This window comes from Oncorhynchus gorbuscha, linkage group LG12 (genome assembly GCF_021184085.1).
Source record: "Oncorhynchus gorbuscha isolate QuinsamMale2020 ecotype Even-year linkage group LG12, OgorEven_v1.0, whole genome shotgun sequence".
NCBI lineage: Eukaryota > Metazoa > Chordata > Actinopteri > Salmoniformes > Salmonidae > Oncorhynchus > Oncorhynchus gorbuscha.
Genome location: NC_060184.1, coordinates 21,211,591 through 21,235,736, shown reverse-complemented (window position 1 = coordinate 21,235,736; position 24,146 = coordinate 21,211,591). Strand labels below are relative to the sequence as shown.

Below are 24,146 nucleotides of genomic sequence, written 5' to 3'. Positions count from 1 at the left end.
CAAATATCCAGCCGTGTCAAATACCTGATTGAAACACTGTAATATCTCAAGTCCGTCTTCATCTTTCTCGTGTTTTCCTCCTCAGAGGTGGGATGCTGTGTAAGTTATGGAAGGCCATTACAGACTACAGACAGAAACCAGTGTGAGGAGTCCTCGTGTGGAGTTAGCTACCTCCACAGTACAGGATCTTCACCACAAGCACAACAACAACAACTCAAAGTATTCTCCTCAACACTCACCACTGCACTTTAATCTCAGTATTTATCAGACCAAGACTCAGTCCTGATGGGGGACAGTTCCAGTGTAGTTTATCATGTATTGAGTATTGACACATGAGTTGTTTTTTGGAAATTCCTATTTTCAAATGGAGTTAAGTGCCACTGGTTTTATAATGTTCAACAGTTATGACCCCTGCGCCAAGATTTACAGGGCAAATCATGAAACATATCTGAGAATTTAACCTTTAAATGTTATTTGGTTGTGGAATTTTCTCCTTACTATCATGTGTTTACTAGCATGAGATTGACCATTTTCTAAAACCAGCTTGAGAGACAAAATATAACGTTAACTGATGTGTTTGAGTTTCTGTACATTATCTTGATAAACAGTATTGTTATTGCTAGTGGCTTCTTATCACTATTTTATTTAAATGTGTTTTATGGATGTTCCCTGCTCTCATTGTCATCACTGCATGCCTGCCCTTTTGTACTTGTTTAACTGGTGTTGAAGGCTTTTAAACATCATAGCTCTTGACTTTTGTTCAAGTCATTTTTTTTACGTAATTTACAATGTTAGGTATATTTTGTTATTTTTGGGGGGTAAATTATGCAAATATATAGCACATTTTATTGACAGTAAATTACTATTTTCAGTGACACAATTTACAAATGGCTAGATGTCCTATCAAATATGTAACGCAAATTTGTGTTTGAGGGTTCACAGCAAAGCTGGAACTGTTATAAGCCTTCTCACTTAAACCCTTATATCCGCCACCCCGTTTGACCTAGAGACTTTAAACTTTGTAAGTAGCTGTCTTTCCTCATGCTGAACAAATTTGCCTCAAGGACCCATAAGGTGCGTCAGGATAGATTTTTTTCCAAACTTGAAACTTATTCACATGAACCATAGGACCGTATTTTTGTTGAAATGTGTCCGTTTTGTTTCATATTCATTATAGATTGATGACATTATTTGTGCAAAAACATATTATTGTGTAAACAAAACCATGTCTTGAAAACTTAACTGTGAAATAAAGGGTAAACTGAAATAATGCTTAGGGACTATTATGGCCCTTACATTTCTACAACTGAACACAAATAATGTGTCCTGGTTTTAAAATGTTAACAGGTCTAGTAGTCTAATAATATTAAATAGATATTCAGTTCTTCTTAATCCTGCAGATATATCTCTATCATAGGGAGATGTATAAAACCAAAACTGACTGAATGTGGAACATCATCAATGCTAAGGGATTGGTAAAAAGATGGCTGAGTTATTGATAAATCAGGAAATCCGATTTTACGTGTCCATTTAAACAACTGTAGATCCACTCCACAGTGGCCTATCAACGTGAAACTTGTCATCACTATCATGGACATCCCTAACATGAACCACACTGACTTTAGTATTTTGATCTTTCAATAAACAAGGAAACTATTAACAACTCATTCTTTGCATATGTAATGCTAATGCTCAAAATCATCTTCCCCTTATGAACCATATGTCAGATTAACTCCAGATGTTGTATTTAGACTCATGGTTGCACATAAAGGACAGATAGTTCCTACATGACAGAGTGCTTGCTTTGTTACCCAACCGATCTGGTCCTTTTTGTCATCCTGTGAACCCTATCCATTGCTGCTTGCAGCCATATTTGATAGATTTGATTGATACTGGCAATGGAACAAAATTATCGGAGGACCCAATTAATATTTTACTCTGTAAAATGTATGGAGTTTTATTTAGCCTGCTTTCATTTGTAGCCTATATCTTATCTTTAAAAATGCAAATGCTTTAAATCAAATGTATATGTTTGAATGAAAATCATAACTGAAAACCCGTTTTCATATTGTTATACCACCAACCTGTTCCTTTTTTATTTAAAATATTTCTGTCAGAAATACACGTTTTGTTCAAAGGTTTCCGTTTTGTTTCATGTTCCTGATAGATGTATTACTTTATTTGTGCAATAACATATTGTTGTGTAACACAAAAATGTGTCTTAATGTAAATGTGAAATAAAGTGTCAGCTGAAATAATGAACTGAAAAAAAATCATGTGCTATGATTTCAAAATATGCACAGGTCTAATAGCCAAATAATAGTGAGTAAATATAATTTTTATTGCTCTTGCAGACATATCTCTGTCATAGGAAGTTGCATAAAAGCAAAACTGACAGGTGTGCAGAGACTGAACACTGTGACGTCAATGATTTATTTTGGCCTCCAATCGCTGTGGACGTCCTGCGCTACAGATGTTGTGCGCTCCCTGCGCAGTGTTATCATGATACGGACAAACGGCCTTTAGCACCGCATGTTTTTTAAAGAAGCAAAGGTGCTCACCTGTGGTTCGAGATGATTGGATATGAAACAATGATGCTTTTTCTTTTTGCGTTATGTTTTTTTGTGTTGAAATAAGGGCCTCTCCATCCGTCGTGAAAATAGCTCTGAGGGATGCCATTTAACTGCGTAAACATAATGGCTTTGGCTGAGCATCATCGACTCATTACGTGTGTGCTGCTGTTCTGTATAGTGACTAGCATTCAAACCCGGTTCTCTCAAACATTAGACTTGAAATCTAAAATATCGGGGGTGGAGGAGCTCTTAGAGGAATTCCGCAAGCAGCTCCAACAGGACCAGACGTATACCAGGGAGGAGGAAGAGGTAGTTGACGTCTGTCTGGCTGATTTCAACGCCGTAGAGGAGCACATCATCCGAGCGACTGCCTCCATTTCGCAGGGAGCCACCTTCCTCTCGGCTCCTGACCGGGTGTACAGTTGGAAAGACTGTCTCCGTGCCTGCTGTGCAGACCCTCACTGCACGGTGGCGGTGGTCCAGGAGGACATGAGACAATCGGACGACAGCCTCAGCTGCTATTTGTTCAGCTGCACCTATAGAAATAAAAACGTTTGTTCATTCGCAGCACAGGCAGGGTTTAGCACCTACAGTCGGGCTCACAATACAACAGGACACCTCATCTCCTCCAGTGGCAATGGAGATGTGAAAAATTTGGTCAATTTGATTAGGAGACCTGAGGAAAACCCTAGAGTTGATGATGGCACTCAAATGCCAGGTGAGGTTCTGTCTGCTGTTAATTATATTGAATATAAATCACAGGTTTTCAATAAGATACAATATAAATGCATGTGTATTGCTTATGACAAAACATTCATAATACATAACTGGTTGCTGGTAATTCTGTTCTCACAACCACTAGCAATTATCAGACTGGTATTTGGCTTGGGTTAATAATTTGCTATTGCCCCCTGCTTCTAAAATGAGATTTAATCTGAGTGAGTCCAGGTGTGTTTGACAAGGTTGGTTCTGACTGGGCTGTTTTCAGACATGGACGAGCCGCCCCGCAGTAATGCCGGCCAGGATGTAGTTATCCAGCTGCCCACTGACTGTGCGGTACTGGATGGCCGGGACAGTGTTGCCGACCATGGGGTCACCCGCTACGAATGGGCCCTGGTGAAGGGTGAACCGGCCATCAACATGAAGGTAAACACTAACACTGAAGAGTGCACTGAAAACAATGAAGCAGGTGTCATTGGTTAAAAATGTAATTTAGAGGCTATCCAGCAGCCGGAGCGTGGCCCGGGTCTGCCCGAAAAAATTGCCGGCAAGTGAGCTGGCAACTGGAGGGTTGCTGGTTTCAAATCCTAGATGCCATTGCCTGCCAGTGTGCCCTTGAGCAAGGCACTTAACCCCCAACAACAACAGCTCCACAGGCGACCAGTTGCTGGTAACCTCCTCTCCAACCGGTATGCCGGTATGTATGTGTGTCCTGTCTGAAGATGGATGACGAGGAGGAGACCTGTCTGACGATTGTGGCACGTTTTGTGAGCATGGAGAGGCCAGACTAATAAATTGGGCTAACAAACAGAAGTTAGGTTTTGTAGAAATGCCATCAGTGCATGTTCTGCAAACAATACAGTGGATGAATGTGCGGCATGAGCGTGGTGAGCAGATAAGACGTGGTTATGGACAGCGAGGAAGAAGGAGAAGAGCTGAGTGGAGGGAAGATGTGTGTTGAGGAAGAATGGCGCCAAGTACAACAAACCGTACTCTGCTGATGGCTCCGTAATTCAACCTGACGAAATGAGGATGAATATCTGTGGTGGCAGGTGTGAAGAACTCTGAGTCTGGGACTCGTGTCGATGGTCATGCAAAGGATGATTCTGGCCCAGTAGGAGCGAGATTTTGTGGGAAAGTTGATCCCTTACCTTTTGGCTGACCCATAAGTCTCAGGCTGGGTAGAAAACAAATTGGCTACTGTTAAATCGGTGAAGGTAGCTTGAAGTAGACTTGTGATGATTGAAAGTCTTTCTTCCGCCTAGAGGGAGCGGGCACTTCGTGTCACACGCCTCGTGACAAGACCTGTGACTTGCTTTGCTCTCCAGAGCAGGGGGCGCCTTTGAACGGAGTGGTTACTGGGGTGGCGTTAAGTGTTGAGGTGGAGTTACTGAAATGGAATATTCCCTGTGTGTGATGCCCGCTGTTTGGTGCGACGCAGACCCGGTGGCGAGTGTGGTGGAACTGAGAAGACACTGTCTGTCCTTTTGGGTTTTGAAGCAGAGCCTTTACCTGAGAAAGCCATGTTAGTATATGTCAGTTATCCATTGATAGCATTTATGCCGAACCCAGTAATGTATTTCAGACGCCAAGCTTATGGTCATGTAGCAGTGGTGTGTAGGAGGGAGATTCCGAGATGTGAGCAGTATGCAATGGGAGGGTATGGGACAAAGTAATATGTAGTATTGGTGGAAAAAACAGTGTGTGCCAATGTTGCTGGGGATCAGAAATGCCTGGTGTGAGAGAGACAAGTTGAGGTTGCCAGTGTCAGAGTAGAACAGAAGGTGTCGCATACTGAGGCAGTGAAGAGAGTAGAGGATTATGGGAAAAGGGTGAGTAGTAGGCCTAAGCTGATACAGAGTGGTATGGCTTCTTAGCATTCATTGCCATGGTTATCAACTGTATTTCAGAAATGGAATGTAAATCACAGAGAATAGATGATGTGGTGGCAGCTGCAAAGACTTGGGTGTACAAGTATTACTGCAGAAGTTACAAGGTGTGTTGAATGAGTAGTGGAATGGGTAGGTTTTTTTGTTTAATTTTTTAAAAACGAAATAGTGATATATAGGTGTAAGGGGTTTGTTGGTGCAATTTTTCCCCTTTTCATTTTTGTATCACAAAATGTAACGAGATCGACCACACACTCCCGCTCAGTAGATGGCGACATGCACAAACAAATGTGCCAAAGCCATGACACCAAAGAAGACGTGTACTTCTGAGGGCTTAGGATAAAGCAGAAGTCACATTTCGGTTGGACCTTGTGTGCAATTGGCCAATAAAGTGATCTTCATCTTCATCTTAAAAGATGGGAAAACATAGTTTCGAAGAAAAACTTTCTCCTCAGAGTTGTAATCTTGAACATCATAATGTTGCACTATAGGTAGCTCTGACATGGTAGGTCTGAGAATCACGGCTGTCTCTTTGTTATAAAGTGAGCCATACACTTGAGGTATAGAGTATGGATGCTGTGTTTGCAATAGAAAACCGAGGTGTAGGCTAGGCTATAAAACAGGTCTAATTTAGAACACACACAGTTAGCAACTAACCTGATGTGTTTAGTTAGTCATGGGTAGTTAGTAGTTAGTCAACATGGATGTTTGCATGGTGCAGCCAGAGATCCATAATACACTGCTGCATATATGCAGATAAGAGGTTATTATTTCCCAACCTGACCCAGGGACAAGAGCCCTATTGTGGGCTGAGAAGTGATGTGAGTTTTTAGTTATTGTGGAAAACTCGTCAGAAACATGACTCTCTTAACAAACTTGGCTCCGATAAATGCGTTGTGTCCTTATGACATGGGTCCATGAAACCAGCCCAATGTTTCCAGTAGATTGCTTTCTGTCTAACATTTGATCCCTTTACCTCTGTAGGTGACCCAGCCAGGGTTACTGAAAATCAGTGGTCTACAGGAGGGTTCCTTTACCTTCCAGATGACTGTCACAGACACCGCGGGACAGAAGAGCTCAGACAATGTCACTGTGACAGTGCTGGCTCCAGAACACCAAGCTGAAGGTGACAAACACTTCAATCTCCTCTCTGACTGAAAGATATCACCAGCCAGATGTGCCTCCTCATGTTCCTCTATCATTCATTCGTGGATCTCGCCTCATTTCTGGCTAACATCAATAGCAATGTTTTGTTGTTGTGGTAAAATTGAGTTGTGCTTTTCTGTGATCCTGTTGCCTGTAATGAGTACGAATGCATTACAGACAATGAACTTTGCACTGCAATTAAATCCTTGCCTCCATGGATTGAATCCATTGGATAATGAAAGTGAGCCTGCTATTTAGTGCTCAAACGAATTGAGCAGTGCTCCCCTAGTCAAATGTCTGGCTGCCTGATATGGCCATATCCATATGAGCAGGCAGGGAGTAATTGTAATCTATTCACTGCATTGAGGGGCCACGGATGAGATATGCACATATGGATGAGATAAGAAACTCAGTCTGGCGTTCAACTTACTCTTGAAAGTTGTAATAGTAGACAGCACAAGGTGCAATTTCGAATTAGAGACCTATTTCAACTTGTTAGAAATGTCCATATCAACTAGCCCATGTCAGCTGACATTTTTCAGCTAGGTTTTTTAGCCCATTTTGTTGTAATGTTTGAGTCAACGAAATATCACACAGAACACACACAAGACATGACACAATGTGTAGAATTGCAGGAAATGAGCTATTAAAACTTGTCTGGAGCTGTAGATCACTGTCACAAGGCCTATATATAAACCATGAATATCCTCAAAGACAGATGTTACAGGAACGTAATGGGTACAATGTACTATTATTATCAATTTTTTTCTGTATTTTTCCCAAATTCCAACAAACATAAGATGGGTGACCTATTGAATACACAGAACAGCACTTTAACAAAGCAACCATAGGAAGGCTTTCAAGTATACCTGAGGACTGTCATACCATGACGGGAAGCAGAATTGTCCAGAACGCTCTGACGAGGATTTCTGCCAGAGCTGTGAGTCACTCAGTCTGTCTTCCTCACACGGATAGCCACAGGGAGGCAGGAGATCCTGGAAATGGTTCACTTCACTGTAAAAATAAAGGTTAACCCTGGGAATTGGCCTACATGGATAGGGATAAATTGAAATGTTTCTGAAAGAATAAATATGAAAAGCATATGCATAACCATGGTAGCAATAGAAAGGGAATAGTTTGGAGATTATGGGGAAGTTATTAGACCAAAGGTGAGGACACAACAGTTCACATGACGCAAGTGCGCATTTTACATTTACTGTACTTTTTTCCACATTTGTTGGTAATGAAATCTTCTGGATACATTCAGTAAGATGATAAGACAGTTCCTGGAAAATGTGGGATAGGTGCAATATAAGACCAAAAAATGACAAGGGTTTGAGTGAGAGGACAAACTGGTGTCTCTATGTGGCCTCTCCACAGTGTGCACAGTTCCTAAGTTATTTCAATGCATTTTATGACTCAAAGAAGAATTTTCAACTATAATGTACTTTTTTTGAGCTCTCCTAGCTGTGCCGTTGAGGAACGAGAGCAAGCACATTTGTAGTTGCTTCGTTTGGAGCACAACCCTGCATCCTCCACCATCACATGATTGTTTACGCAATTCCCCCAAACTTTCCATTATAAATTGCAATTTGGGTCAGATGGGCATGATTTTAAAGCTTGTTCTATTGTCAACATGACTAGCTAAGTTATACAATACAATCTTACAGTGTTAGGCTTTCACAGGGCAATTCAGAGAAACAGATCATAATTTTGGTGCACATAGAACGGAGTCATGCGTGCATTCAGGTGCGTGCATTCAGGTGCGTGCATTCAGGTGCGTGCATTCAGGTGCGTGTATTCAGGTGCGTGCATTCAGGTGCGTGCATTCAGGTGCGTGCATTCAGGTGCGTGCATTCAGGTGCGTGTATTCAGGTGCGTGCATTCAGGTGCGTGCATTCAGGTGCGTGCATTCAGGTGCGTGTATTCAGGTGCGTGTATTCAGGTGCGTGCATTCAGGTGCGTGCATTCAGGTGCGTGTATTCAGGTGCGTGCATTCAGGTGCGTGTTCCGCGGCAAATCTTCTTCACAATAAACAAACAGGCTCATTCTGTTCAGAACAACCCAGTATGACGACATGTCATCTTGTAACTGTACATCAAACATAGTGATCATAAACGTTGACACTGTATATGACATGACTTTTATGATTTGGAGATGTGAAGAGCATATATTGATTCAAGGGTGGTCGGTCTGGCTTGTATGACATCAAAGCATATTTATTATGATCCTCAACATCTCATCTTTCAAAATACATGGAGTCATCTTAATTTACAGCATTTCCCTCAGACCAAAACAAAGTTGCCCTACTACCGGGAGGGATGTGGATAACTTGTCGCGAGAGGTGTTCAAGTTCAGAACATCTGTCACTCTAAACCCACACAGCAGCTGTCAGTCAAAACCCATGTTCCCGTACAGCCACTGCGTTCCAATTTAAGCTCTTATTAGTGCCTAAATCTGCCATTTTCAACCCGTATATATGGATACCAGTGTAAAGGGCTACATAAATGATACGTTGATCATATTGTAATATAATAATACAAATAATAATAAAATAGAGGGCTGTAGGTTTCCTGTGTGGACTTGCGTGTACTAGGTTGGATTGTAGTTTTCAACTGGATCGTACTAAGATGGAGTGTAGTTTGAGACTTGAGTTTACTAGGATGGATTTGTATGGATGCTGTACAGTCTGGAATATCAGAGCAAAGAGGGCTGCAATAAATTAATGATGAGCAGGTGAATGTGTGTTAATACTGTGTCTGAGAGCCCAAGATGACCCTACCCTGTCCTCTCTACAGTTGATGGGAACAGGAAGTCAATGACCCACCCTGCAGGTCTACCCAGCCCACACAAGCCTGTGGCCCAGCCAGAGGAGACTGAGGACCACTCCATGGCCCAGGGTGGACCCAGGAAGACCATGGAGGAGGCCAGACCAACTCCACCACAAGCCCCACAGACTCCACAGTCTGGTGACTGGAGCAAGGCAGTGCCCCTAGTCCTACCACTGCCAAGTCACAGTGAACAGGAGAGCCCCGTCCGTCAAGGTGCTGTCATTGTGTAGCTATTATCTAGCTAGCTATTGTGTAGTTACTACCTATCTAGCTATAACCCAGTAGGCAATTCCATGCACATCAAAACACCATATAAACAGATTTAAACACAAGCCTGTAATGGTTAACATGAACTACAGCTGTGAAGGAATTAAATCCATTTGGCATGTCTGCACATCATTCTGGTTGGCCAGAGTGTTGTCTGTGCTAGCGGAGAGAGGAAGGCCATTGTGTGATAGTAAGTGTAGAGAGAAGCAGATTCTCCCCTGCAGGCAGCCATTGAGCCTCCCCCACCACCAAACACACAAAGCTGATCTGGAAACTTTGGGGCAAAGCAGAATGCAGGCTACAGGGGCACTGTGAGACATGAAGGGCTGGGACAGGAGTGAGCCTGACAGGGGTCCTTCATTCCCATGTACCCCCTGAGCGGTGCAGCAAAGCACTCCTCTGTCCTCTGATCCCTGGGTTAGGCTAGCCTGAGACAGATGAGGCAAGGTACTTCTCATTTTACCTTATCACAGACTTTTCAGAGACCATCTGCCAAAATCTCTCCCTCCCTCTCTCTATGTTCTACCTAACCAAATCTCTCCATCTCTCTATGTTTCACCTGACCAAATCTCTCCCTCTCTCTATGTTCTACCTAACCAAATCTCTCCCTCTCTCTATGTTCTACCTAACCAAATCTCTCCCTCTCTCTATGTTCTACCTAACCAAATCTCTCCCTCTCTCTATGTTTCACCTGACCAAATCTCTCCCTCTCTCTATGTTCCACCAGACCAAATCTCTCCCTCTCTCTGTCCCAACAGGGCCCTGTGCAGCGCCCCCTGCTGTGGGGCCATGTAAAGGCATCTTCCCACGCTGGTTCTATGACCCTGTGGCTGAAGAGTGCAAGCATTTCATCTACAGAGGCTGCAGGGGCAACCACAACAACTTCCTGCAGGTGGCAGACTGCGTCAATGAATGTATAAAAAGAACAGGTACAGAGAGTACATTTTTGAACAATTATCTGGATTCTGATGTGCATCATCATTACATATTGTATGAGGTGTATAAAATATAGGAATAGAATTATGCAAATGAATAATGGAAACAAAATGATTCAGGTCCCGCTAAAAAGCAAACGACATCGGCACCTCCCCCCACCACCAAACACACAGAGATAGGTACATTTAATTATCTTGTGATAATTACTCCTGAACATGATCATTCATGACCTTAATACAATCTCTCACCTGTTTCAGTCTTACCCAGTACATTTCCTGCGGAGGCCCCTAAAGTGACCATGAAGATGCCAGAGATCAAACCACTACCAGAGCGTGACTTGTTCCCAATATCCAAACCACATTCAGTAATGGGAGGACACCCAGGGCCTGAGTCAGGTCTGTTCAGCACCTGCTGCTTATCAGTTGATCTTTATTACAAAGGCTGTTTTGAATTCAAATAACATTTTACCTACACACTGAAGAAGGCTGTAAAACTGAAACGTCTGTATGCTATCCCTGATGCAGTGGAAATAATTAAAACATTGAATAACGACGGAACCTTTATGCAACATCTTCTTGAGTCCGAACCCATTACATCCCTTTGTTTGAATTGGCGGGTTTTAAGCACCAGCGAAGCTTCTGGGAGAGCTCCATGATCTCTTCTTCATCCTTATCAACTCATTATAACTCTGTAATATTATGTTACACATTTTTTGTTTTTTTACCTTTATTTTACTAGGCAAGTCAGTTAAGAACAAATTCTTATTTTCAATGACGGCCTAGGAACAGTGGGTTAACTGCCTGTTCAGGGGCAGAACGACAGATTTGTACCTTGTCAGCTCGGGGATTTGAACTTGCAACCTTTCGGTTACTAGTCCAGTGCTCTAACCACTAGGCTACCCTGCCGCCCCACATGCAGAAATACATATTGTATATGACAGTGTCTGTGACTTGCCTTTCTCTCTCTCTCTTCTCCCATGCAGGTGCTATACTGCCATTGGCTCTAGGCCTGATTATCACGGCTTTGCTGCTGCTCATGATTGGCTGTCGCCTGCGGTTGGTCCGCCACAAGCTGAAGAAGGCCCGACCCCTCACCACTGAGGAGTCTGATTACCTCATCAACGGCATGTACCTGTAGCAGCATAGACAGGGATGAATGCTCCACAGAACTAGAATGAGAGGTTCCAAGTCCCTTCAGTTCATTCTATTTATATGGGAAACCCCAACACTGTCAGCCAGGTGGAGTCTTCATGATTACCGAACAAACTTTCTACATCACGACTGTGTACGACTTCTTCAGGTGCACTCGATTTAGATAACTCCACGTGCGAGGTAGGTGGCGATCACTCTTTGGAATGGTCCCAAAAGTGCAAACTCTACCCACACAGCACTCCAGGTGAGCTAAATCAAACACAGCGTTCAACAGGAAATACATGTTTTTGCCACTTTTGTACACTCACTTAGTGTACAAACTGATGCTTGTCTGCACTTAGGTTTGGAAAGAGATGCTTTCCTTTTTCTTTCACCCTTAAAGATGTTATTTTAATATTACAACAAAATGTCAGTCATGGATGTATATTTTCATGGAGATATTATGGTACTTTATCCATTATGTAATACTCTTGCCACTTTTGTGCTATGATGCTGTATATCTACTAGGCTTGGCGTAGAATTGAACTTTTTACCAGACTACTTTGAAATATGGGGATAGAGAGATATGTAATTTGTCAATTCCAATCATTACTGAAAATTATTATTTTGTTATAACCCCAAGTAATTCCAGAAAAGCCCATATCAAGCATTCTAGGATGTGTCTGATATGGTATGTTGCTTTTCTTTATCATCTATGTAGTTTCAATGTTGTGTAGATGTATCTCAAAAGTCTGTACGCAGTTTGTGTGAGACAGTAAAGTTAACTCTTGATCAATTTGTCTTTTGTGATTCTGTGCCAAAGGCTTGGGAGTATTTTAAATTGGTAAGAGATGCAATCTGAATATACATTGTGGATTCTTCCATCTCTGTTCAGCTATTATATTCCACCTTTTGCCACTCCTGTCATTTGCCAAAGATGTGTCAAGAAGTGGAACGTTAGCTAAAAAGTCTGGTACACAGACTAAATTCTTCCTGCTCTACCACATTTTTTTTAGAGTGGCTAGGAAATGACAGTATAGAAGCCGTTTTCAACAGATAGACAGCTTGTAGCAATAAACACTCCATAGCACAAAAACATAAGCATATTTTTATTTTCATTTTTGCCATTCCAGAAATTGTGAAAGCCATAGCTCATCCAATATTTTTAAACAGACATTCAATCACTTTGCATTAAAATGTATTTTGCCAACGCACCGGCTACCTTGTTTCACACTCACACACATATATATATATAATATATATGTATGTATGGCTCTGCTTTGTTTAGTGTCGGTAATCAGTAAAGCTTGCAGTCTGGTCATGGACACCAGAGGCAGCACACAATAAATCATGGGGGAAATCACAGCCCTGAATGTGTGCACGTGTTCACATGTGTATATACACACTCACTCCCATATGTATTTGGACAGTGAAACTAACATTTTAAATGTGGCTCTGTACTTCAGCATTTTGGATTTGAGATCAAATGTTTCATATGAGGCAACATTATAGAATGTCACTGTTTATTTTAGGGTGTTTTCATATTTGTTTTACTAGTTTAGAAAGGAAAGCACTATGTATCTTGTCCCCCATTTGAAGAAGTCATAAGTATTTGGACAAATGGGCTTATAGTGTATTAAAGTAGTCAAATGTTGAGTATAATTCTTAACGCTTGACTACATCAAGCTTGTGACTATACAAACCTGTGATGCATTTGCAGGTTGTTTTGGTTATGTTTTGACCAATAGAACTGAATGAAGAATGTAATTTTCTTTCAAAGTGAGTAGTGAAGATGTTTCTGAACCCTTCTAAATTAATCCTGATAATAGCATGATTAAGAAAAATCATGAATAATGAGCAAGAAGGTTACAAAGGCTGCAACAAAACATGCAAATCTCTCACCATTACCAATAACAGAGGTTATAATTTAGGGGGGGGGGGTGTCTTTGTACCTGTAACCTTCTCACTCATCACTATTCACAATTTGTTCAAGATCACCCATAACATCCACATGAATGTAGAATTGTTAAGAAACATCTTCTATTCTTACTTACAATAAGGGACACCTAAATAACCCAATACATCATTGCCCATTCACTTCCTATTAGGCGACGACGCTGATATATGTTAGCAGAGCAGTACAGATATCTAGTCAGATCTTCAGATGCACTCTAAAGTAAGTGGCTGAATAATCTCTTCAACTCAGGCTTTCCTCATCAGAACAGTTTTTACACTCAGCTTTGTTTGGAGCTGAAATGGTTGATTTGCAAATCAAGATGTAACCACAAAAACTCAATCTTGCAGCAAATCAAAAGGAAAATTCACAACCAAAAAAATGCAGGCCAATATATATATTTTAATCAATCCCCGACACATTCTTCTGTTCATTCTCCAGCAGTCGTTATTCCGACCTCAGGGGTTATTCCTCAGCATGATACTCTAGGTAGAGTTAAAGGAGAAAAAACAAAATCACCATGGTTTGTTGTTTTCAAAGAAATCCAATGGCTGTTGTTGGAACCCAAAGTAGTCTCCTCCAGGTTCACATTGAAATGTGGAATATGGACAGTCTGTCACCTCAAAGTTCATCCCTGTGAGAAAGAGGCAAAACATTAAGAGATGGACATAAAGAGGAAATACACTATGTCAAATCATATCCTCCCTCTTGTCATGCAACTGTAGGTTAGAGTTAGACACTTCCATGCACAAACTGTTATAGAATGCCCCACACCATGTGCAAAATGCAAATGTCCCTATGGTTATTTGATTTCTCCATCTCTTCAGATTTAACCAATGAAGAACTAGTATATTATGCAGTAGTGGAGAGTGGGGTAAGTTGAACCATTTTTTACATTCAGCATCACTCTGTCAAGGGGAATATAGTATTCTTTCTAACAAAAGATATATATCTACATATATTTCAGGATGAAGTTTCCCTGGAAATAATCAGCATTTATGGAAACAAAAGAGTTCTGAAAACATTGCTTGTTCTTTTAGCACAACTTACCATAGGTATGGGGTTAATTCTGTACTAAATAAAATATTACCACTACCTTTTAAAAAACCTGTCTCTATTTCCCAAACACAATTCAACACAATTGCTTTGTTGTCTTTTAATAATTAAGCATATTTTAACACAGGATTATATTCTACCTCATATCTTAGTGATAATGCCTTGCATTAAACCTGGGAAGTAAACACTTCAATCTGCTCAATTTTCCCCAAAGAAAACATTTTGACTATATTAGCCCACACAGCTACAAGAATTGACTTTCATGCTGTTTAGATTCTCATATTGTAGCTTATATAGACCCCATCTGATGTGTAGATGTTTTTATTATCTACACTGGTTTAGATACAAGCATCATGACACCCCTAACAAAGGCATTAGTCTTTTTTGGGGACCTAACTTGCTTACCACTTTTTCCATGTGGTTTCTTCCGTCAGACTCCATGAAATTATGACCTGTCCTAAATATTTGGAAACAAGGGTGACTCAACTTACCCACCTCTTCCCTACAATGAGGCTAAATGTCACTTCCCCTCAAGAACAAGGATGATACAATTGACATGCTCTCAAGCAAGAAGTATCATAGCCAAATACCAACCATCAAACAGTAGTTACATGAGATTTCAACTCAGAGAATCCATTGATATAATTCCAAAGTATCCAGACATGGTTTGTTTCACACCACACGTGCTTAGCTGAACAGCTTTAATAGCATACTGGTTTATTGGATTAAAACAAAACAAAAATGTGCAGCCAGTTGCCATAATATGGAAGAATCAAATAATGATGACAAGCAGGAAACTCAGCCCCATGATCTACTCCAGGCCACACCATTTCACTGTTGCCCACTGTGTGAAGGAGAGAGAGTAGGAAGTCACTTCCACCTGGACCACTGCTTCTCTTTGTCTGTTAAAGGCACGTAAATCACCCCCATCAGGGGCTTCATCTTGGTGCTGCCATCCTCCAGCTTGTCGTACTGCTCCAGCATCTGGTTCCCTCCAGCCGGCCCCACGGGTAGAATCAGCCTGCCGCCTGGCTTCAGCTGGTCCAGGAGCTGGGAGAGGAGATTTAAGGACACTCACTGGGTCAGAATAAGATACCCTCCAAGGCAAAACATTTCAAATTTCCCACCCCATCAGAATAGTCTTCTCAGACATGCTGTTCACATTAAAGGGCGGCTGAAATTACTGATTTAGCCCCGATTTCCATCCCGACTTACTGAGAACGAGATTTACAGTTGAAGTCGGAAGTTAACATACACCGTAGCCAAATAAATTGAAATGCAGTTTCACAATTCCTGACATTTAATCCTAGTAAAAAGTCCCTGTTTTAGGTCAGTTAGGATTACCACTTTATTTTAAGAACATGAAATGTCAGAATATTAGTTGGGAGAATTATTTCTTTCATCACATTCCCAGTGGGTCAGAAGTTTACATACAATTACTATTTGGTAGCATTGCCTTTAAATTGTTTAACTTGCGTGAAACGTTTCAGTTGGCCTTCCACAAGCTTCCCACAATAAGTTGGGTGGATTTTTGCCCATTCCTCCTGACAGACCTGATGTAACCGAGTTAGGTTTGTAGGCCTCCTTGCTCACAGACACTTTTTCAGTTCTGCCCACAAAATGTTATATATATATATATCTCAGGGCTTTGTGATGCCACTACAATACCTTGACTTTGCTGTCCTTAGTCCATTTTGCCACAACTTTGGAAGTATGCTTGGGGTCATTGTCCATTTGGAAGACCCATTTGCAACCTAGCTTTAACTTCCTGACTGATGTCTTGAGATATTGTTTCAATATATCCACAATTCTCCAACCTCATGATGGCATCTATTTTGTGAAGTGCACCAGTCCCTCCTGCACAAAGCACCCCCACAACATGATGCTGCCACCCCTGTGCTTCACGGTTAGGATGGTGTTCTTCGGCTTGCAAGCCTCCCCCTTTTTCCTCCAAACATAATGATGGTCATTATTGCCAAACAGTTCTATTTTTGTTTCATCAGACCAGAGGACATTTCTCCAAAAAGTACCATTTTTGTCCCCATGTGCAGCTGCAAACCATAGTCTGGCTTTTTTATGGCGGTTTTGGAGCAGTGGCTTCTTCCTTGCTGAGCAGCCTTTCAGGTTATGTCAATATAGGACTCGTTTTTCTGTGACAATAGATACTTTTGTACCGGTTTCCTCCAGCATCTTCAAAAGGTCCTTTGCTGTTGTTCTGGGATTAATTTGCACTTTTCGCAACAAAGTACATTCATCTCTAGGAGACAGAATGAGTCTCCTTCCTGAGCGGTATGACGGCTGCGTGGTCCCATGGTGTTTAAACTCGCATACTATTGTTTGTACAGATGAACATGCCTTCAGGCGATTGGAAATTGCTCCCAAGGATGAACCAGACTTGTGGAGGTCTACAATTTTTTTTCTGGTGTCTTGCCTGATTTCTTTTGATTTTCCCATGATGTCAAGCAAAGAGGCACTGAGTTTGAGGGTAGGCCTTGAAATACATTCACAGGTACACCTCCAATTGACTCAAATGATGTCAATTAGCCTATCAGAAGCTTCTAAAGCCATGACATTATTTTCTGGAATTTTCCAAGCTGTTTCAAGACACGGTCAACTTAGTGTATGTAAACTTCTCACCCACTGGAATTGTGATACAGTGAATTATAAGTAAAATAATCTGTCTAAACAATTATTGGGGAAAAATGGCACTGTGATAGACTGTATCCAGTTTGCTGAGTAGAGTCTTGGAAGCTATTTTGTAGATGATGTCGCCGAAGTCGAGGATCGGTAGAATAGTCAGTTTTACTAGGGTAAGTTTGGCGGCGTGAGTGAAGGAGGCTTTGTTGCGAAATAGAAAGCCGATTCTATATTTGATTTTTGATTGGAGATGTTTAATATGAGTCTGGAAGGAGAGTTGACAGTCTAGCCAGACACCTAGGGATTTATAGTTGTCCACATATTCTAGATCGGAACCGTCCGGGGTGATGATGTTAGTCGGGCGGGCGGGTGCGGGCAACGAACGGTTGAAAAGCATGCATTTGGTTTTACTAGCATTTAAGAGCAGTTGGAGGCCACGGAAGGAGTGTTGTATGGCATTGAAGCTCGTTTGGAGGTTAGTTAGCACAGTGTCCAAGGAAGGGCCAGAAGAATACTGAATGGTGTCGTCTGCGTAGAGGTGGATCAGGGAATGGTAATAAGGTGGATCATACCCTTATCATCTCGCAAATATCAGTTTTAGACGAGACTAACTTTATGACAAAAATGATCCTACCGTAAAACGTCAATTAATAGGCAGAGCGTTTAATTGCTTAAATCACTGAGCCAGGCATCTATTTCCTTAGTGTCTAGAGCTTTTTTACACAGTTAATAGTTTCCTTCCAGCATTGGAATCAATTTCTTCATTTCCTGCACTAATGTGTTATCATTTACACACAGTGTCACGTTTCTTTTGGGTTAGTATGCCTCCATAAAATTGCCTTTTCAGTAGTTCTTATTTTCACCACTAGAGGGTGATCTGCCAATTTCTAGGGTTCTACTCTCAAAATGTGTTAACTGTTTTTGTGCGTGCCAGTTAGATAGCAGTTCTTAGCCAATGGCAAGCAGTTTCTTACTGGCTATAAAAAGGGATGATAGCCATATTTTTTTATTTAATGCAACAAATCAAACATTAAACCTCGTAAACAATTCATGGTAATCTTGTAAACAATTGATTTAGACCAGGCGTTGATTTGAAATATTTTTTCTGTAATGCGTCCTGTTGCCCGGCTATTAAAAAGGGACAGGCAGCTATTTGAGACTGCATTTAATGTAAGTTTTATGGTATTTACACATTGTAGTAAATTTTGACAGAAGTGTTTTTCCGACTCATATCGATACCACCGTTTTGAAACAGAAAAGTTGGTTTTCCACTCAGTCGCTCTTTAACATGCAACGTCTAGCCTGAGTAGCTACAACTGAATAGATCAGGGGACTGTTTGACAAAATAGCACAGTATAGAGCACACCAACATTCCCTGAGACCGACCGACCAAAGCCCACAATCACAAATTGACATGTTTCATCTAACAGAGTTAGTCAGTGCTGTTGTTGATCTCTATTCTGAACACAGCATTCCTAAGGATGGGGGATTTAGGTGATGTGGCTTCTATTAGCCGGGACCCCTTTGATTCCTTCAATTGTGTTTTTCTGTGTTTTGGGAACTTACTGCTTGTGGCACGTTGGGTGCTGCCGCGCCCACGTGGATGGCATCATAAGGCGCCTCCTCTGGATGGCCCATCCGCCCGTCTCCCACTGGAACACAACAAACAGTCACCAGCTGTCACTCACATGCTGCCAGCCACCCCGCAGTGCCAACATTATAGCTGCCAATCAGGCCGCACACTGAGAAGCAAAATGCCAGGGCACACAGCGGAGCTGTGAGATGACGGCTCGGCCTCGTCTCTGGCCTATGAGGCTAATGCTGTTTGACTGCAGGGCACACTCATTGACTGCAGGGCACGCTGGTTGACTGCAGGGCAGGCGAAAGCAGACACTCTCCTTTCAATAATTCAGCAGAATGCTGCACCCACATCAATTAAGCTGCTTTGTGTTGCTCTCCCAAGGAATGACCAATATTCATTAGACTCCTTTGAAACATTCCTTATTTTACAGTCAGTGCATCGCCAACCCTGTTTTAAGCTTATACAGTGTCTAGTGGAAGTCTACATTTTAAAGTAGATTTAAGTCAGAGAAGGTTTGAATAATGCTGTCCACCAATGATTCTCAACCAAATTTACTGATGTTTTTGACAAAAACAATGGATATATGTTGCCCTAAGAGTTGTGCAAGGTGTTAACTATAGGGTGTGGAAGCATATGCAATCAATACATCTTCATTTTGTATTAATTTGGAACCTTTTTCACTTTGAAAAAATGTGGAGTAGGTGGTGTAGATCAGAAGGACAAATATCAAATAGAATCTCTTTTTAGAATAAGGCAGCAAAATGTGAAGACTATACAAAGGGGTGTGTAGGCTTTCACTAGTGATTATTTTATATTTAACTGACACATTTGTACAATACATTTTAATAACCCAACAATACAAGTCACCAAATTAGAGAGAAAAATTCCCATCTTGCTTTGTTGCTTTTGGGACTTACCTATTAGTTTGACTCGACCAGATGTTATCAAGCTGGGGTCATCTTTCTTTACATTGTTAATAGAATCATCTACCAGTTCCTTGATGTGGTCGATTCCTATCACCTTGCCTTTGGGACCTACCTGTTAAATACAATAAATTAGGAAGGTCTGTGCCATCGAACATTACACAGAAGCCAAAATATCCCCAAAACCTGAAATGGACAATTTACCAACTCTCCCACCAGAATATATGACCTAATATGTTATGCGTTTACCCATCATGTGTAGCTCACCATTCGTGCAAAGCATGCAGATAGGATTCCACTGCCAGACCCAACATCCAGAGCTTTGGCCCCATCATACAGCTGATCATGCAGTAGCTCCAACGCATAGGCGTGCTGGGGGAGAGATCAACATACAACTGCATCACCACCTGTCAGCACTGTACTTGTAAACCTCTGGGTATTGCTCAGTTGGTATAAATGATAAGAGCAAGACGATCAATGTTTAATACGCAACAATTTAAACAAATATTAAAAGTAAAAGCTAGACCTACCATGTGTGGCGCACTGATGGTTGCTTGATAGCCTTTGGATGCAAAGTGAGGGATAGTTAGTTTCTAACATTCATCAATGGCTGGGTTATTGAATTTGCACTACACTACTTTATTGTACTACAAGAAATAAGGACACCTATTGACTGTGGGGAGTCCATGTAGGGGTTGCTTCTGGAGAAATGGCCTCGGTCTGTGGCCAACATTACTTCATAGACCTTGTCTGACTTGATGATCCCATTTTCTGAGGACACAGGAAAACAGTGGTGATTCTCCACAGTGAACAATGGAGAGTCACAGATTCACAAACACTGCAGTGCCTTCAGAGTAGACTAATCCCCCCACAGGAGGCTCCACTGACAACTGGTGCCAACACTAGGAAGTGCCCGCGACAGCCGGTGCTGCTGCTCTCATTAATACTCCCCCAGACCCCAACCGTACCACTATATTGCTCAGTGGTCACAAGGATACTTTACACCTGCATTCCCAACAGTTTTAGATGAACAAGTAAAAATTCTGTCCCCTTAACTTTTTGCACATTTTGTTATGTTACAACCTTATTCTAAAAATGGATTACATTCATTTTCCCCCTCATCAATCTACACACATAATGACAAAGCAAAAACTGGTTTGTAGAAATGATGGAAAATGTGTAAAAAAAAGACAGAAATACCTTATTTACATAACTATTGAGGCCCTTTGCTATGAAACTCAAAATTGAGCTCAGGTGCATCCTGTTTCCATTGATCATCCTTGAGATGTTTCTACAACTTAATTGGAGTCCACCTGTAGTAAATTTAATTGATTGTACATGATTTGGAAATGCACACAACTGTGTATATAAGGTCCCACAGTTGACATCGCATGTCAGACAAAAACCAAGCCTTTGAGGTCAAAGGAATTGTCCATAGGATTGTGTTAAGGCACAGATCTTGGGAAAGGTACCAAAACATTTCTGCAGCATTGAAGGTCCCCAGGAACACAGTGGCCCCCATCATTCTTAAATGGAAGAAGTCTGAAACCAACAAGACTCTTCCTAGAGCTGGCTGACCCAGCCAAACTAGGCAATCCGGGGAGAAGGGCCTTGGTCAGGGAAGTGGCCAAGAACCCGATGGTCACTGACAGAGCTCCTCTGTGGAGATGGGAGAAACTCTGCAGCACTCCACCAATCAGGCCTTTATGGTAGAGTGGCCAGACGGAAGCCACTCCTCAGTAAAAAGCACGATTCTCTGATCTGATGAAACAAAGATTGTAGTCTTTGGCCTAAATGCCAAGCGTCACATCTGGAGGAAACCTGGCACCATACCTATGGTGACGCATGGTGGTGTCAACATCATGCTGTGGATATGTTTTTCAAGGCAGGGACGGGGACACTAGTCAGGATCGAGGGAAAGATGAACAAAGCAAAGTACTGAGCAATCCTTGATGAAAACCTGCTTCAGCACGCTCAGGACAGACTGGGGTGAAGGCTCACCTTCCAACAGGACAACGACCCTGAGCACATAGCCAAGACAGCAAGCCTCCAAATGTCCTTGAGTGGCCCAGCCAGAGCCCGGACTTGAACCCGATCAAACATCTTTGGAGAGACATTAAAATAGCAATGTGCAGCGACGCTCTCCATCCAGCCTGACCGAGCCTGAGAGGACCTGCAGAGAAAAATGGGTTGAAACTAACCAAATACAGGTGTTCCGAGCTTGAAGCAACATACCCAAGAAGACTCGAGGCTGTAATGACTGCCAAAGGTGCTTCAACAAAGTACTGATTAAAGGGTCTTGAATAATTATGAAATGTGATATCAGTTTTATAAATTTACAAAAATGTCTAAACCTGTTTTTTGCTTTGTCATTATGGGGTATTGTGTGTCGATTGAGAGGGAAAAACAATCATTTTTAGAATAAGGCTATAACGTAACAAAATGTGGAAAAGGTGAAGGGGTCTGAATACATTCCGAATGCACTGTATATGCACACAATCGGCTAGTAGGTTAATGTCATGTTCTTTTTATTCACTTGAAAGACCAACTCTTACAAAAACGTCATGTTCTGAACTCATGGTGTGTGAAAATCATTGTTTAGCTCAGAGAAACCCTGGAGGATACAAAGAACACTAAAGTCAGGAATTAGCATGCATCGTGAGTTTGACCCGTTTAAATCCGGCTTAGGCTAACTTAAGGTTTGCAGCTGGTGAGTAGACCTAAATGGGTCAGCATGCACATAACAGGGGAGGATGGGTGTTGCTAAAAATTTACCCAGAACTCAGCTTTTGGGAATAAAATATTCCACCACTTCAGCATCACATTTTACCCCATGTTTAAGTATCCCTGGATGCAGTGTTGTGCATGTTGTTCTCAACATGAAATTTGTCCCCTTTTATGTCTATACAATATCACAAATATAAACAAGGAACAATAAGGTGCATGTTCACCCAAAGGGATTTTGGCAAAACGCTCAGACCAGCCCTAGTACCAAAGTGTCTGCTGCAGTGCTTTGCTGGACACTGACTGTGTAAATATAGCCAACTAGATATGCTTGCCAAATCATGCTGGACACTAATATAGGCAAGCCAACCAGCTGCTCTCTGCACCAAGTCTTCAGGAGATCTTTCTCGTTTTTTAACAAAAATTATCTTCCTAGTAAATGGGTGAATTTGAGCAATATGTTCTTATCTATTAGATTTTAATCTAAATCAGCTAACTTTCAATCAGCTAATCCACTTCCTTACTGTATGGCACACACACAAGAAAACAGACAGACATTCGAAAAACAAATGTTAGCTGGTTCACAGCAAGACTAACTACCACAGTGGTGTGTCAGGTGTGACTACAAATTGAATGAAATATTGCACAACTACCTAGGAGTGCCGAGTGTGACCAGTAGTAGTAGTCGGTTGTAATAACAACAGGGTGTGTGATCATGCCTCTCTCCCAAGGAATGGCATATCCTAGCTTGTTCGCAAACTACTACACTTACTGTCTATCTTCGCTGCTGTTGTAAAAACATAGATATATATACACAGTCGAACTTCCCATGCATGTAGTTAGTAGGCTAGTTCACTAATAAACGGTTTCAGAATTCACATTTCTCCACATATGCCATACATATCCCATGAACTGGCTAGCTAGCAAATTAGCTGTTTCGTTTTTGGTTCCGCAACACTGCTGTTGTAGGTAGGTAACTAGCGTTAGCTACTACCAAGCCAAAAGAGGTTGGGGAAAACAATCATGTACATTATTGCATTGGTGGCATATAAAATATCGGAAGCTCTATAAATACGACTGCCTTGAATTAAATGAAGCCACTAGCTACTGTTAACACGCAATTATTAACTAGTAAACTGTGCAGGTGCAGATTTGCTAACACCCGCCTCATATTACTGTAGCGTGACTTCAGAGGAACACATTGGCTGTGGTAACTGATGGAAACAGTGTGGAGTCCCAACGGCTAGCTAAACGCGGTAAAAACTTTAGTAGCCTCCCATTTCTAGCCTAGCCCGACCGTTGCCACCATGCTTTGGAGAAAGCAGCAATGATTCTTTCCCCATTAGATCTCTAAACCAAAATGCTTAATTATCCACTTTATATAATGAGTAAACTTACTGCGAAGGTTGTTTACAAGCTCTGCGTGGCTGACTCCTCCTGATTTCCAGGCCATTATTACACACACTGCGGAGCAGGTAGAGCCTCTGTCAGTGCCGCGCCTGCGCCAACTCCTTTGCCTACGAAACTGACAGCCTCCTAAAAAGATGGAGGGGAAACGTCACGCGACATAATTCGCAGTTTGCAGCTTTTTCCACACGGTTAGTCCCTGAATAAATTGTGTTGACATATTAGTTAAAAAATACGATATTTAAAATATTTTTTGGACCACTCAGATATGATTGCCGGAGCATGTAGCTATCTTCCACGTTCACCCACTAGAGGGGCGCGAGAACTTAACTCATTAATGAATTAGTGACGTGTTTACAAGGCGTTTAACG

The 24,146-nt window shown here is 41.7% G+C and overlaps 3 protein-coding genes across 7 annotated transcripts in view; 2 read left to right on the top strand and 1 right to left on the bottom strand.

The window, feature by feature from the left end:
- The window catches only part of LOC123990694 (mitogen-activated protein kinase kinase kinase 5-like), a 56,962-nt gene extending 54,838 nt beyond the window's left edge, over nucleotides 1-2,124 (top strand). The window contains exon 30 of one of the 2 annotated variants that reach the window (XR_006830691.1): nucleotides 86-137. Coding sequence is in view for 1 of the 2 variants with exons in the window: in XM_046291448.1 (XP_046147404.1) it covers nucleotides 86-146 (61 nt within the window). In the remaining variant the exon portion in view is untranslated. Of the gene's footprint in view, nucleotides 1-85 lie in introns of both variants that reach the window. The other variant, XM_046291448.1, reaches the window with a different exon arrangement.
- A 326-nt stretch (nucleotides 2,125-2,450) lies between these two features.
- On the top strand, nucleotides 2,451-12,704 carry LOC123990691 (low-density lipoprotein receptor-related protein 11-like). 2 transcript variants are annotated; one of them, XM_046291442.1, is made up of 8 exons: nucleotides 2,451-3,291; nucleotides 3,562-3,719; nucleotides 6,167-6,308; nucleotides 9,127-9,372; nucleotides 10,185-10,355; nucleotides 10,482-10,541; nucleotides 10,620-10,757; nucleotides 11,345-12,704. In XM_046291442.1, exons 1-8 carry the CDS (start codon nucleotides 2,673-2,675, stop codon nucleotides 11,497-11,499), a joined length of 1,689 nt encoding a protein of 562 aa, XP_046147398.1. In that variant the 5' UTR covers nucleotides 2,451-2,672; the 3' UTR covers nucleotides 11,500-12,704. The 2 variants fall into 2 exon arrangements, with proteins under 2 accessions (XP_046147398.1, XP_046147399.1); XM_046291443.1 differs by lacking the exon at nucleotides 10,482-10,541.
- On the bottom strand, nucleotides 12,587-24,141 carry LOC123990693 (protein-L-isoaspartate(D-aspartate) O-methyltransferase). Of its 3 annotated transcripts, none has more exons than XM_046291445.1 (8): nucleotides 23,767-24,141; nucleotides 20,311-20,415; nucleotides 20,175-20,206; nucleotides 19,912-20,016; nucleotides 19,639-19,759; nucleotides 18,706-18,791; nucleotides 15,383-15,552; nucleotides 12,587-14,080 (listed from the first exon to the last, which is right to left on the bottom strand). In XM_046291445.1, exons 1-8 carry the CDS (start codon nucleotides 23,819-23,821, stop codon nucleotides 14,068-14,070), a joined length of 687 nt encoding a protein of 228 aa, XP_046147401.1. In that variant the 5' UTR covers nucleotides 23,822-24,141; the 3' UTR covers nucleotides 12,587-14,067. The 3 variants fall into 3 exon arrangements, with proteins under 3 accessions (XP_046147401.1, XP_046147402.1, XP_046147403.1); XM_046291446.1 differs by having other exon boundaries at nucleotides 12,587-13,931; nucleotides 23,767-24,043; XM_046291447.1 differs by having other exon boundaries at nucleotides 15,330-15,552; nucleotides 23,767-24,040.
- Between the last annotated feature and the right edge of the window lie 5 nt (nucleotides 24,142-24,146).